Source organism: Nuphar pumila, chromosome 1 (assembly GCF_984573655.1).
Source record: "Nuphar pumila chromosome 1, dmNupPumi1.hap1.1, whole genome shotgun sequence".
NCBI classification, from domain to species: Eukaryota; Viridiplantae; Streptophyta; class Magnoliopsida; order Nymphaeales; family Nymphaeaceae; genus Nuphar; species Nuphar pumila.
This window is the reverse complement of record NC_143249.1, coordinates 3230908-3244271: the sequence shown is the minus strand read 5'-3', so window position 1 is coordinate 3244271 and position 13364 is coordinate 3230908. Positions and strand designations below refer to the sequence as shown.

General features: G+C 41.9%; 1 protein-coding gene across 1 annotated transcript in view; it reads left to right on the top strand.

The window, feature by feature from the left end:
- Nucleotides 1-13364, top strand: part of LOC149847701 (putative cytosolic oligopeptidase A) — a 55061-nt gene that overhangs the window by 13490 nt on the left and 28207 nt on the right. Inside the window, exons 9-14 of the mRNA XM_089995760.1 lie at nucleotides 6364-6471; nucleotides 6553-6798; nucleotides 7101-7246; nucleotides 7580-7697; nucleotides 11007-11166; nucleotides 11268-11299. Coding sequence (XP_089851886.1) covers nucleotides 6364-6471; nucleotides 6553-6798; nucleotides 7101-7246; nucleotides 7580-7697; nucleotides 11007-11166; nucleotides 11268-11299 — 810 coding nt within the window. The remainder of the gene's footprint in view (nucleotides 1-6363; nucleotides 6472-6552; nucleotides 6799-7100; nucleotides 7247-7579; nucleotides 7698-11006; nucleotides 11167-11267; nucleotides 11300-13364) is intronic.

Here is a 13364-nt window from a genome sequence, read left to right as displayed (position 1 = left end):
AGGTTGGATCAATCTCGTGGATCCAGTGTAACACCCCAAAATTTCTAACTTGCGAACCTTTCAGAAAACAGGCAAGAGACTATAAAAAATCTCTTTCCTTTCAGAGTTTGCTTATGAAATCAGCGGAAGATTATTCTTTTGTTAAATTCAGAAAGGCAAGCTGACAACTTTGGGCACGTTAGCTAAAAGAATCAAAACTCACAATCCATGGTACTTGCAAAACACTTAAAAAAGCCACTTTCATTAAAAGAAGTACCCAAATAGTACAAAATTCGGATATCTCAAGAAAAATTCGTTATAAAACCCAAAAACGTTCAGTACGCGAGCTAAGAGCAGGAAGAGAAAATCTTGAAGCCATCTTGCCATCGCTCGTGGTGTACCTAATCATCACCTGTACCCATAGTTAGGGTTAGTTTTGCGAAAAACTAGTAGGTGCACAAGAGAGACTACAAGAAACTGAATTAAGTACATTTAATTTAATATGCTAAGCAGTTTAAAGCAGATATGCAGTTAAACAGGTAAGCAGTTCAAAGCAGGTAAGCAGTGCAACTGTCGAAACTCAGCATGGCGATTCATTTGATCGTAAGCTGTGAACTACCGCGCAATTGGTAAATCTTATGACCCATCAATCAGTGTCAACAAACTTATGTTTCAATATTACTGGCCTACGGGTACGCGCAGACAAATCGTAGAAACAACTGAGACTAGTTCGGGCGTCTGTTATTCTATGTATTTTCAATAATCCGAATAGCTAGCTGAGTTCGTTCCTAAGGGGACAGCTTTAGCCAAGAGAGGATTTCTCAAAGGCAGGTACCTGACAACCGATGCATCCAACTTCTGCAGAAGTCCATGGGATCTACCACTTAGGATAATGTCTGGTAGTCCCTTCCCCTAACTCCAATGACTGGGGAAGACAGATCTTTGCCCGTGGGGTGGTTATTAACAACTTGTCCATTGGAGTGTGTACTGCTCTGACTTCTCCCTTGACAGACTACAATAAGCGAATGAGTGCGTCAGGGGTAAATTAACTTATGGCTCATTCTATATGCTCTGATCTTTTGACCAAATGAGCATCTTACCTGTGAAGGCGATTCCATTTTTATGTGTTTACAACATTATGCATTTAACACTGTTCGTGGTTGCACGACCGTCTCATCCGATCATCGCAGTACTAGCGTGTAGTGCACGACTACAAGTATTCTAGGATGAAAGGGGTATAGTTTCTTAATAGGAGCCTCAACAAAAGTGTTTCAGAAAGATGTAATGTTTCTCAAACTTTACTTTTGACATTCTTTATCTTTTGAAACAACCAACAGTTTGTGCCAACATTTGACATGCAATTTTCTAGAATCTCATCCGCTATCGTGGTATCTACATGCCTCACATGACTCGATACCTGCCTCAATAGACGGGATACAAGTTTATCAATAGAACTCCCGCTAAGAAGTTCGCTCAAGCCTCAATTCGGGGTTGCCTGAGATATATTAGATAGACGAACAGAACCAACCAATCACATCCTTTTAAATACTTCGATTTGGACAGTCTTTGATGTTTTTGTGCAGCTCCCTAAATTCTCAAGTCTACTTTGTAGGACTGCTCACTCGAAAAGCCATGATCCCTGCTAGGGATTCCTCTCCTTAGACGAAGATGTATCGTTAAGCTCCCGACTCAACTCTTGTCGCAAGAGGGAGAGTGGTAAATGCCCCTTGCATCCTCCACGAGGATGCCTTTATAGCACATGCAATGAGCGAAAACCTGAGCGTCATCTGCAATGATAAGACAGTAATGAAACATTTGTAAAAGCAAGAGCCTGGGCGCAAAGCACGACTGTAAAGGAAAGACTGTAAGCAGGAGTGCCAACGCAAAGCCTGGGCACAAAGAGCGACGACAAAGGAAAGATTGTAAGCAAGAGTGCAATCACAAAGCTTGGGCGCAAAGCGCGACGACAAAGGAAAGACATGACAGAAAGTAAGGGACAAGGATCGCGGAACCACGTCTTTGAGTTAAATGGGTACTCATATAAATATATATATGCACATATATTTATTTAATTGTCCTTTTTAGTTAATTTAACTCAATTCAATTGTCCAAGTCCTCCGTGCAATCTTTCCCTACCTTAGGGAGTTGCGAGCTTGTTGGCGTCTGCAGGTATAAGCCATTAACGGGCCGGGTCACGGGGCGCGAGCGGGATCCGTCGTACGAGCTGCAAAAGCAAGATGTCAACATGCTATCTCAATCAGAAAGGTAGAGACGACAGGGGCGTTGCCACTGTCCTGACGTGAAAGAAGCAGAGACAAGGACATTTTGCCCCTGCGAACATGCAGAATGCGAAAGAAGCAGGGGCCGCGAGCCCCTGCTGACCTGCTGTCAGCAAACAACGGGGAGGCAGGGGGCTGCACCCCTGCCTGTCGACGGTTCAGGCAGAGCAAGGGTTGTGCCCCTGCCTTCTGAAGAGTAGGCCGGGGTTGTGCCCCTGCCTGACAAGGTGGAAGAGAGGCTGGGGTAAAGCCCCTGCCTAACAAAAACAAGGGAGGCAGGGGGGCTTCACCCCTGCTTGCTAAAGGAGCAAGGAGGCAGGGGCGAGGCCCCTGCCCGTCGATCAAAAAGGGGAAGGCAGGAGGCTTCACCCCTGCCTGTCGAAATTAGCGGAGCTGCCCACTAGAAGGAGAAGGTGCAGGGAGGGGGCTCGACCCCTCCCCCACCAAATTGAGGGTGCATGGAGGGGCTCGTCCCCTCCCCTGCAAAACGAGTGCACAAGGAGGGGCTTGGCCCCATCCCTGCTAAAGGGTACGCAGGGAAGGGGATCAATCCCTCCCTTGCATACAAGGGGGTACAGGGAGGGGGCTCGGCCCCTTCCCTATCGTTGGAGAATGTAGGGAGGGGGTTCAACCCCTTCCCTGACCAATAGAGGGAGCAGGGAGGGGCTTGACCCCTCCCCTGCCGTCAAAGGGAGCAGGGAGGAGGCTAGGCCCCTCCCCTGCTAAAGGTGGTGCAGGGAGGGGGGGTTCGACCCCTCCCTTGGCCGCAGGGAGCATAGGGAGGGCTCAGCCCCTCCCTTGCCAGAAGGAGACGCAGGGAGGGGGCTCGACCCTTCACCTGCCTACAGAAGGCATCGAGATGGGGCTCGGCCCCTCCCTCGCTAAAAGGGGTCGCAGGGAGGTGGCTCTGCCCCTCCCCTACGATTTAAGGTAGCAGGGAGGCCGCTCAGCCCCCCCTCCCTGCGCAACAGAGAGGTGAGGGGGAGAGAAAACAGGAGGAGGAGGCACATACCTGGAGGTCGCCGGCATCGTCGTCGGCATTGGCAGACGAGCGAGAGAGAAACAAAGAGGGGAAAGCGGCGGTGGTGAGGTTGCCAGCACGAGGTCTTCGGCGAGCAGACACGAGAGGGGGTCGGGAGGAGAGAGAGAGCGGAGAGAGAGAGAGAGAACGAAAGAGCAGAGGGGAAGGAGGTTTCGAGAAACCTCCCCCCTTTGCCTCGCTGCCTTTAATAGGAAGAGAGAGAGGCAGTGGCCTCGAGTCGGATCCAGATCCGACCCGAATCCAGATCCAACCCGAATCCAAGTTTTTTTCGGGTTTTACATCCAGACCCATGTCTTAATGGTTTCGAGTGCTCCGAATCTCCCTAGAGTTCCATTCTTTCTGAAATACTCTGAACCTGGATCAGGTTCACTAAATGGATCTAAGTCATTATATTCTCTATAAGCTCGGATCCATACTGGATCTGAACATAATAAACTCCAGAGATTCAGTGAATCACTCAAGTGTCAAATGTACCATTGGAATCAGGTTTCATGGATGTTGACCCATGTGGATCCTCTATTGAGATCTGGATTCATAATAATTTTGATTAAGCTCTATACCTTTTTATCATCCAAAAGTTCATCAATTTATTCATGGTCGATGAATTTTCCATAAAATACTGGAGATAAACACAAAAAATTTGCGGACTTTATAGAAAGAGCTATGCAACTCACCGATTTGCTAGACTGGCAGTGGTAGACTAATCTTGCCAAAGCTTACCTCAACAAGGCTGCAAAAAGGATGAATAAATGGGCCGACCAAAAGCGCTAACCCATAGAGTCTCAAGTGGGGGACTTGGTACTCCTCAAGCTACATCCATTACAGACGATGGTCTTCCACGACAAACACAAGGGACTCATTCAAAAATATGATGGTTCCTTCCCTATATCAAGAAAGTGGGAAACACCGCGTACTGACTGGACCTTCCCCCAATCTACAACGTGCACCCCGTCTTCTATGTGAGCAGTTTGAAGCCATATCATGCCGATGAACAAGATGATAGCAAAAACATACTGCAACGATCACCAACACCACTTCTCACCATCTACTCCAACGATGTGGACTACATCATCACCCACCTCAACAACACCGGAGGCAAAGTTAAAGAGTATTGAGTTGTCTACCCTCGCCCCCAGATCACTGAACTGGGACACTGAGCGAACTCTCTTTAAATTTGAAGAAGGCTTATTCACAACTAATCGTTTTGTCAAACTTGACTGTATTATTATTCTTCCTCTCTCCTCCCGAGCTTCCTTGAGAGCTGGGATAAGTAAGGAATTTCACTCTGGTTGAATCACTTCGCTCCACACCTTGGCTATTTTCTAGTGGGTTAACTGCACAAAACAAAAAATGCTTCTAAGGTTTCTCGATTAATTGAGTGAAATCTTATAATTCATTCGATTCAAGTCTTTTTTTAGACTGATTAATAAGGGGCATGATTCCCAATCCTTAACATACCCTTCCAAAACCTCTCACTCAACAGGAAAAGAGGGAAACTGATGCTTACTCGGTCGGTGTCTGTAAGCTAAGGAGTAGATATATAAACTGCCCCTGAGCGGAGATATGCAAGGCAGACTTTTTGTGTTGTCTTAGAGAGAGTGAGTCTCGGGCTTGGCAGCTCGATTAATTGAGTGAAATCTTATAATTCATTCGATTCAAGTCTTTTTTTAGACTGATTAATAAGGGGTGTGATTCCCAATCCTTAACATATCCTTCCAAAACCTCTCACTCAACAGGAAAAGAGGGAAACTGATGCTTACTCGGTCGGTGTCTGTAAGCTAAGGAGTAGATATATAAACTGCCCCTGAGCGGAGATATGCAAGGCAAACTTTTTGTGTTGTCTTAGAGAGAGTGAGTCTCGGGCTTGGCAGTTCGAGGTCGACTTGGCTGCGGTACGAGCATATTTTAAGAGGCGGCTTACCGCATCGGAGTTTCCGTATGACTAGACATCGTAAGAAGCAAAAAAGAGAGGAAGAAACCTCTCCTTCTTGGTGTCATTACTCATGCCTCTGATAGGATCATTATGACTATCGAAAGGATGGACTAACGGGTTGCTTTCATTAGAAGCGTAGGGGTCCGGACCCCTATAAAAGGGGAGGGAGTCGACTAAAAATCTCATTCATTGGCGGGAATTTCGCCCGCATCCGATCCCCAATTCTTGTTCACCCCGAATGATCGTGTTGGGTGATTGAATTGATGCTTAGTGCCCTTGTATTTTCTGTTGAGAAAAGAGTTTGATAGTAATTAAGAGCATGTCTTTTAATGTCCTCAGGATCAATATAAGCTTAACGCCCTTGCTCATCATTAATCTTAGTGATAAGGCGCTCTTTCAGCTTTTGAGCGTAAAGTTCAAGACCAAGTCGAAGGAAAGGAGCTAACATAGCTCATAGATAATGGAGATCGTAGCTTGCCCGGTGAAACCTGCTTGCCTGATCTGCCTATTGCAATACATAGTTCCAAGGGAATGAAGATAGGACGTTGTGCGGTAACTAGAAGTGAGTATACTAAACCTTCACCTCACAACTCTTCCGTACCCGTATCTGTACCCAGGTGACATAGATATACATATGCTTTCATTGTGCTATGTCACATGCTTGCTCCATTTTGGCACCCATATTGTGTCCCCTTATGTACTAGTCATATTAAAAGCTTCACAAATGGACGTATCCATTCCCGTATCCGCTGCTATTTTCATGTGACATAGGTATTATTCATGTAAACGTCCCTGCCCACATGTTCTGTTATGACTATTGTATTATCATTAGTTTATAGTTTTACCATGTCAAACCTTGTTCTTTTACCTGTGTCTAAGTTTTTATTTGGACCAAAGAACTGTCGTTGATGGAATTTTTAGAGGAAATATTTCTTTTCTTGAACCATTAACTAGGTTAGTTTTGTTATGTTCCATTTTCCATTGATTTAGTGTAGCCAGGCAAGGCAACTTCACATGGCTCAAAATTACTGCCTTTTATGTTTACAGGTTTTGCCAGGGAACAGCTTCTACTAAATTATCTTTCTGTAGAAAGTGAGGATCTGACAGTTTTCTGTATTCATAATATGCAGGAAGAGTTGCGTCCATTTTTTTCATTACCAAAAGTTATGGAAGGGCTTTTTGAACTCGCTAAGATGCTCTTTGAGATAGACATTGAACCAGCTGATGGACTTGCTCCGGTAAGACTTTATTTTTATGTGCTATTGCATGTTTGTTTTCAAAGAATGGTATTTACTCTGCTTATTCCTTCTCCTGTTCAGGTGTGGAACAATGATGTTAAGTTTTATTGTGTGAAAGATGCCTCGGGCAATTCCATCGCATACTTTTATTTTGATCCTTACTCTAGGCCTTCAGAAAAACGAGGTGGGGCGTGGATGGATGAGGTTGTTGGCCGAAGCTTTGCACTCTCACGTGATGGTACCTCTCCCAGGCTCCCTGTAGCACACATGGTTTGCAATCAAACACCCCCAGTGGGGAACAAACCGAGCCTTATGACTTTCCGTGAGGCAAGTGCATTGGAAGCTGTAAATTTTTTTATATACCCATGATCGTGCAGTTCTTTCAAGATATATGTACTTGTTGTTAAGCATGCTCATTCTTGAAACTGTAGAAGCAAATTGTTGCCCATTAGGAGTGAAATAAAGCTATTTGCTGATCCTAAAACTTATATAATTAGTCAATATTTGTTTTACCTGAAATGTGACATATGGTTAGTTCGGAAGCTGGTCCTCATGGAGGGACCAGTTGGATGCTTGTGTGAGGCCCGTCTTGATTTTTTTTTAACTGTCTTTGATTTGTGGATTTACAGGTTGAGACTGTTTTCCATGAGTTTGGTCATGCACTTCAACATATGCTCACAAGGCAAGATGAGGGTTTGGTTTCTGGTATCCGAGGAATAGAATGGGATGCTGTTGAGTTGCCCTCCCAATTTATGGAGAACTGGTGTTATCACAGGTGCTTGCTTGTAGTTATCATTGTCCATTAGATTTCTTATCTGAACAAAGCCTTTTCCATGGCTAACTAATCTTAACTTTGAGAGGGAGAAAATTTAAACATGACTTTTGATAGATCATTTATGGAAAAGCACTTGTAATCTGAAACTTTGAAATGCTTTTTTTGTTTTGGTTTGGTTGTGAAAAGATAAGTTGCGCATGCATATGAGATATCAGTAATACTAAGCTTATTCTTGGCAATCCTTTGTGCTTATTATTTTGTGTGGCATGCACAAATGGAGTGATCCATCAATGTACAATACCATGTTTTGATACTCTTTTTTCGATGGTGTAGGGACACTCTAATGGGCATTGCTAAACACTATGAGACTGGTGAAACTCTCCCTGAAGAAGTGTATCAAAAGCTGCTTGCTGCTAAGACTTTCCGTGCAGGTTCACTGAGTCTTCGCCAGGTCTGTTGAAAACATTTTCATATGCCTGTACTATTTTTTATTCTTGTTAGATTCTTATAGGAATACACAATTCATTAGAATGAAAACAATGATTAATTGATTATAAGATTGCTTATTTGTTGGTGTATCTGTTGCATTGTAAAAATCTTGTTTTCCCCTTTCATGTGTAATTCAGCTCTAGTTGTTTTGTTAAAGGTGATGTTTTCCCTGGTTGTATAGTTCAATTTCACCTGTAATTTTTTCAGAGTAAAAAATTTCTAGTGTCTCTAGCCGCTATAGTTGGAGTTCAATTAGCATGAGGTTCATGTTAGTGATGTCATATCTATGAGACATGTTTCTTTGTCTGGAGGAAAATGTAATCATTTGTTGATGGGAAAATTCACCAACAAGGTTTGGAAATATTTTGAAAAAAAAGATTTTGGGTACAAGATATTATAAAATCACCTCCATTTTCAAAAGTGATAGGATCCGCCCGCTCGGTGTGAGATCAAGTCGTTCCTTCCCAAATGGCAAGGTATAACTCGATCAAGGTTAAGATCAAACCTTGGAAAGATCCTTTCTTGAGCTTCCTTGAACTTCTTTAGTGCACCTGTGAGGTAAGCTTGGATGATGGACCCACCCAAGTGAAACCCAAGATAATAAGTGTGTCTTTGAATTAGAGAATATCTAAACAATTAAGGTTCCCAAGAAAATTCAAGAAATAGAGCAAGAATTTAAAACAAATTCAAGAAATGAAATGAGAAGGTGGGAGAGAGAACTTACTCAGGTTTCTTGGAAACCCTAGCCCCTTGAGATATTCAACAATGCTCTTGCGTTTTGTGCATGTTCAAGACCGAAATTCGGCAGAGTTTCTGGGCTCTTATCGGTTGATTCTTGTAGGAAAAGTGGCTTTCCCACAAGAATAGTGTCTAAACAAAGGCAAGGGAACTATATGGAAATTTAAATTTAAATGGAGTTTGAGGAGTTTTAGAATTTACCTTGGGGCCACCTCTTTGGACGCAAAGGTTGGCTTGATCTGAGCACTTTGGCGGCACTTCGAGGTAGTAGAATGGAAGAGAGAAAATTTAGAGAGAAAAAGAGGCTTGGGAACCCAAGGAAAAATCCCCCCCCAAAAGCTCAAGAACCCACAAGAGAGCACTCAAGAGAGGAAGCTTGAGTGAAGGGTTTGAGCTGGGATGCAAATGAGGGGGAGGAGCATATTTATAGGCTTAGGAGACCCCCTCCTGCCTTTTAAAACCAACTAAAAGGCAAGAGCCGCAAGACTGGGTCTTGCCATATCATGACTGGTGGCATGACCGGTCCTGTCGCTAGTTGACTGCCGACAAGACCGGTCTTGCCACCGGTACAACTGGAAGCATGACCCACCTTGTGTATTTTGGCCATAACTCTGCAATTGTGCGTCGGATTGACAATCAATTTGATACACTGAAAAGCTAACATCCTCCTCTTCAAAATCTCTTTTGGGTGCGAAACCAAATTCAGCTGTTTGGCTGGTTAAAAATGCACTCAAAGCAGGCCTTACTTTCCAAAACAATTTTCCCCGACATCGGATCAAAGTGCTTTTTGTTTAGTTGAAAAGCTTGTTTTGTAGGACAAATATGGTTGGAAACTGTTTTTTCAAAATATTTATAAAAATCTCTCAATCATCTTGTGGGGTTTTTATGAAAAAAATCCCTCTTATCTTTAAAAGACATTTTGATGGAATTGTGCTCGGAATTGCTCGTCAGCCTTACACAAAAGATATCCTTCGTTAAGTATCTCACTCCTTGCAAATGAGAGTACTTCAAGTTTACATCCAAGGTCTTTGGTATGTAAACAAACCATCCCATTTTCTACGACTCATTGATATGACTTTAATGTATACCTAAAGTATACCTTGAATACAACTCGAATAAAATGTAGAAGAATACACATCAAAAGAAATTAAGAAAATACCTAAAGTACACTTAAGTGTACTTTGGTATATACAAGACAAATACAACGTAGGAAAATGCTACATATATCTTAACAAACGATATAGGTGAGTATGCTATATAAATGCCTGAAAGCAGGTGCCCTCCTGGAACTTTATAACCTTTGCTTAGTCCTTGGGCACAACATGACCATTCCCACCTCAAAAATGGTGGGACGATTATCATTGAGCATATTCCTAGTGTCTCTTTTTAGGTTTAATTCTCTCCCTAAAGAATTCTTGAGCTTTTCCAAACCTTCTATTTAATTCTTATATTCTATAATATATTGGGTTTATTTATTTTTTATAATATTAGGACAATATATTTTCTTCTGTGAAAGAAAATTTCAGAAGTCTAATTTATCTGGGATTATGTTAGAGAGACAATGATTATCACTAGATCTGCATTGTGAACGCATTTCATATAAGGAAATTTGTGGTCTAATTTGTATGGAATGAGGAACAGTCAAAATAATCATTTACTGAGAAAAGAAAAAATAGAACTTACAGTTATTGAGAAAGTGGAATTCAATCTTCTGTCTTACTCACCAAACTGGTACATACAAATAACTTGGCAAATCTTTTTTTTTTATTTCACAAATCTAACCGCATGGATGTGATCTACATTCTCTGTTTAGTGGGGATCAACATTTGGATCATCAAATTCGAGCACCGGAACAGGTATTTTCCAGTTTGAAAAATCAATGATTGTAAATGCATCAAATTTTCTCAACTTTAAAAATGTATTTTTTCGTTAAAAAAATATGATCCAAGGTTGATCCCTAGCAATTTGACCATGCTAAACACATCTTTGATTTTAGATTGAGTCAAACCAACTTGCATCATGAGGTCTCTGGTGGACTACAATTGATTGTAGCAAATATATTCCCTACATATATCAACTATGATGATATTGTGTTGTGTTAAGAGAGGACATAAGATTAGATAGCTCCATGCCTGGATTGCTCCCAAATTGTCGAGTAGAATCAGCTTATTAAAGCCCAGTGACTTGGGAATCAACTCGGCTAGGGTTGACTTGGGAGACGGATCTCAGATGTGTGTGTGTGTGTGTGTGTGTGTGTGTGTGTGTGTGTGTGTGTGTGTGTGTGTGTGACTTGGGCAGCAACAAGTTTACTGAGCTGTGTCATACGAAACTCGTCTGGCTTGACCAAGTCTGGTGTAAATTCCTGGTCATTCACTGGGTTGACCCAGTGAATGGCTGATCTGGGTTGACTCAGCCAAGTCACCGAGTCAACAGGGCAAGTTTGTAAGCAAATAGTATGTGATATTGAAAGAACTCTGTTACACTTTTTATTATGAGTAAACCATGGTTTATAACTGGATGATGCTTCTTTTAGATAAGATTTGCAAGCATTGACTTGGAGTTGCACACAAATTACACATCTGGAGGGCCAGAATTGATTTATGATGTTGACCAGAGAGTATGCAAGAGAACGCAAGTAGTCCCACCACTGCCAGAGGACAGATTCTTGTGTGGCTTCAATCATATTTTTGCAGGTTTGTTTGTGGGCTCTTCATTTACTTTTGTATGGTTCTTGTCCCAATCTTGTTTGTCTGGCTGCTTAAATTTATCAATTTCTTTTGTTTGCATTTGCCAGGAGGCTATGAAGCTGGATATTACAGTTATAAGGTTTGTTTCATTCTCTAGATCTTTTTTATTTATTGATCAATATAAGGTTCTTTCTTTGACACACGCACATGCACGTGCATTCATGAACGATATTTCCACCATTATAACATAGTCTGTGTTGTGTGTGTGTGTGTTCCCTTTGCTTTGGTAGGTGTGTTCCTTTGGGTGGTTTATGTGGGTCGAGTGAAATGTTTTTTGAGTTAAAATGATTAGATGATCAGGAAAGTAGTGTTTTTCTTCAAATGCTTGTGATGTTTATACTTAAGAAAATACAACTGTCATTACTGTTAGTTTAGAAATATGTCTGACAGCTATTTGCTGCCACCTGGAAGGCTATTGAAGCATTCTTTCAAAAATTTCCTTCAACTTCTTTAGCTCCAATCACCACTCAGATTTTGTACAGATGGCGGCATGACAATATGACTATATATATATGTGTGTGTGTGTGTGTAACACTGCCGGTCCCAAGCCCGGATAAAGGTGGAGGGTTGCGGTAGGCTAGTGACAGCCAACATAAAAACTTAGTCACACCTTATGACTATGAACCAATATGAGAGTTTCGTTGGGGCGTTCCCTACTGAGCGACACACTGTACTCTATAGGCTCGGAGGCAGTGATAAATGGGCAAGGGCTGCTAGGTCATCGCCCAGAAGCGATGCGTCAAACCGGCGCCCGGGTGTGGTGTCAAATAAGCAAGGGTTCCCTCACTTTGTTGGACGGGTGGGGGTAAAGAAGATAGTTTAAGACCATAAAATTAGGTTCGCCACTTGGAACATAGGAGCTTTAACTGGTAAGTTGGTAGAGTTAGTAGATGTTATGTGTAGGAGAAAGATGGATATTTTATGTCTACCAAATGGATAGGTGAGAAAACAAAAGTGATAGATGTAACGACCCCAATCCATACCCTTTTAAAATGCGGAATATATATATATATATATATATATATATATATATATATATATATATATATATATATATATATCTTTCAATGCGGAAACCTTCCCAGAGATTCGGGGTCCTCATAGTTCCAATTTCCATTGGATAGCCCAACCACCACAAACGAACTTGCAACTATCATCCATAAGAACCAACTAAAACTCTTTTATTAATGAAACAATAAGAGTCTCATACACAACTCAAAAGTGAAGTAACAACTGCAGAAATTAAAAAGAACTAAAAGAAGCAAAACTAGAGCCACTATGTCCCCTGCTGAAGCTGATAAGCACAAGTATGACTCTCACTCATCCCCAGTAGCCAGTCCAGCCTCACTGTTCACCATGTCCTGTGAAAAACCAACAAAGTAGGGTGTCAGAACCGAAATTCTGAGCACAGCTACTTCTAAAGAAACCAGGTGAGAAAAAGAACATGGATAAGATTTTATGCAATGATTTGAGTGAGTGCAGATATATAATTTGCAGTATTCAAATATCCATACCTACCAACAATTACATATGCTCACCAGTCAAGAACAGTAAAGCAGTACCATATATCAAGAACTAAATAACCAAACCTTGCAACATGATTTCAAGAAGTAAATCATATGCTACCACCAAATCATGTCATGATATAGAGAATGATTCAAACATGCATAATCTAATGTATAACAGAAAAATGTATGATTATGTGCAATGCATGATTCCTTTTTGTTATCTTTCATTTAAGTTTCATCTTTCCATATGCATGCCCTATTAAATGCACGCAACTTTAAGTTCCTCTTTTTAATTACCGTGACCCGCAGATACACCAAACATGTACAATCCGCGAGGTCAAGTAGGTTCCCAGGGTAGCTTAACACACAATTTGTATTTTATTTCTGTGTTCCAACTCAGCCCTCGACCGAATCACCTTCAGAACATTAGACCTCCACATCTAATGTCGGGGACACAAGGGACACTCCACACCCACATGTGCCACATCCTTGGTACCATAAACAACAACTGTGTCAAACACACCACTCCCGGGTAAAGTGGCGGACTCTCCCTAAAACCGTGGCCAGAAGAAAGAACCTCAATATCAGGTTTAAGGGACAAAATTACAGCACACAGAGTTTTTGTATCCTCACAGT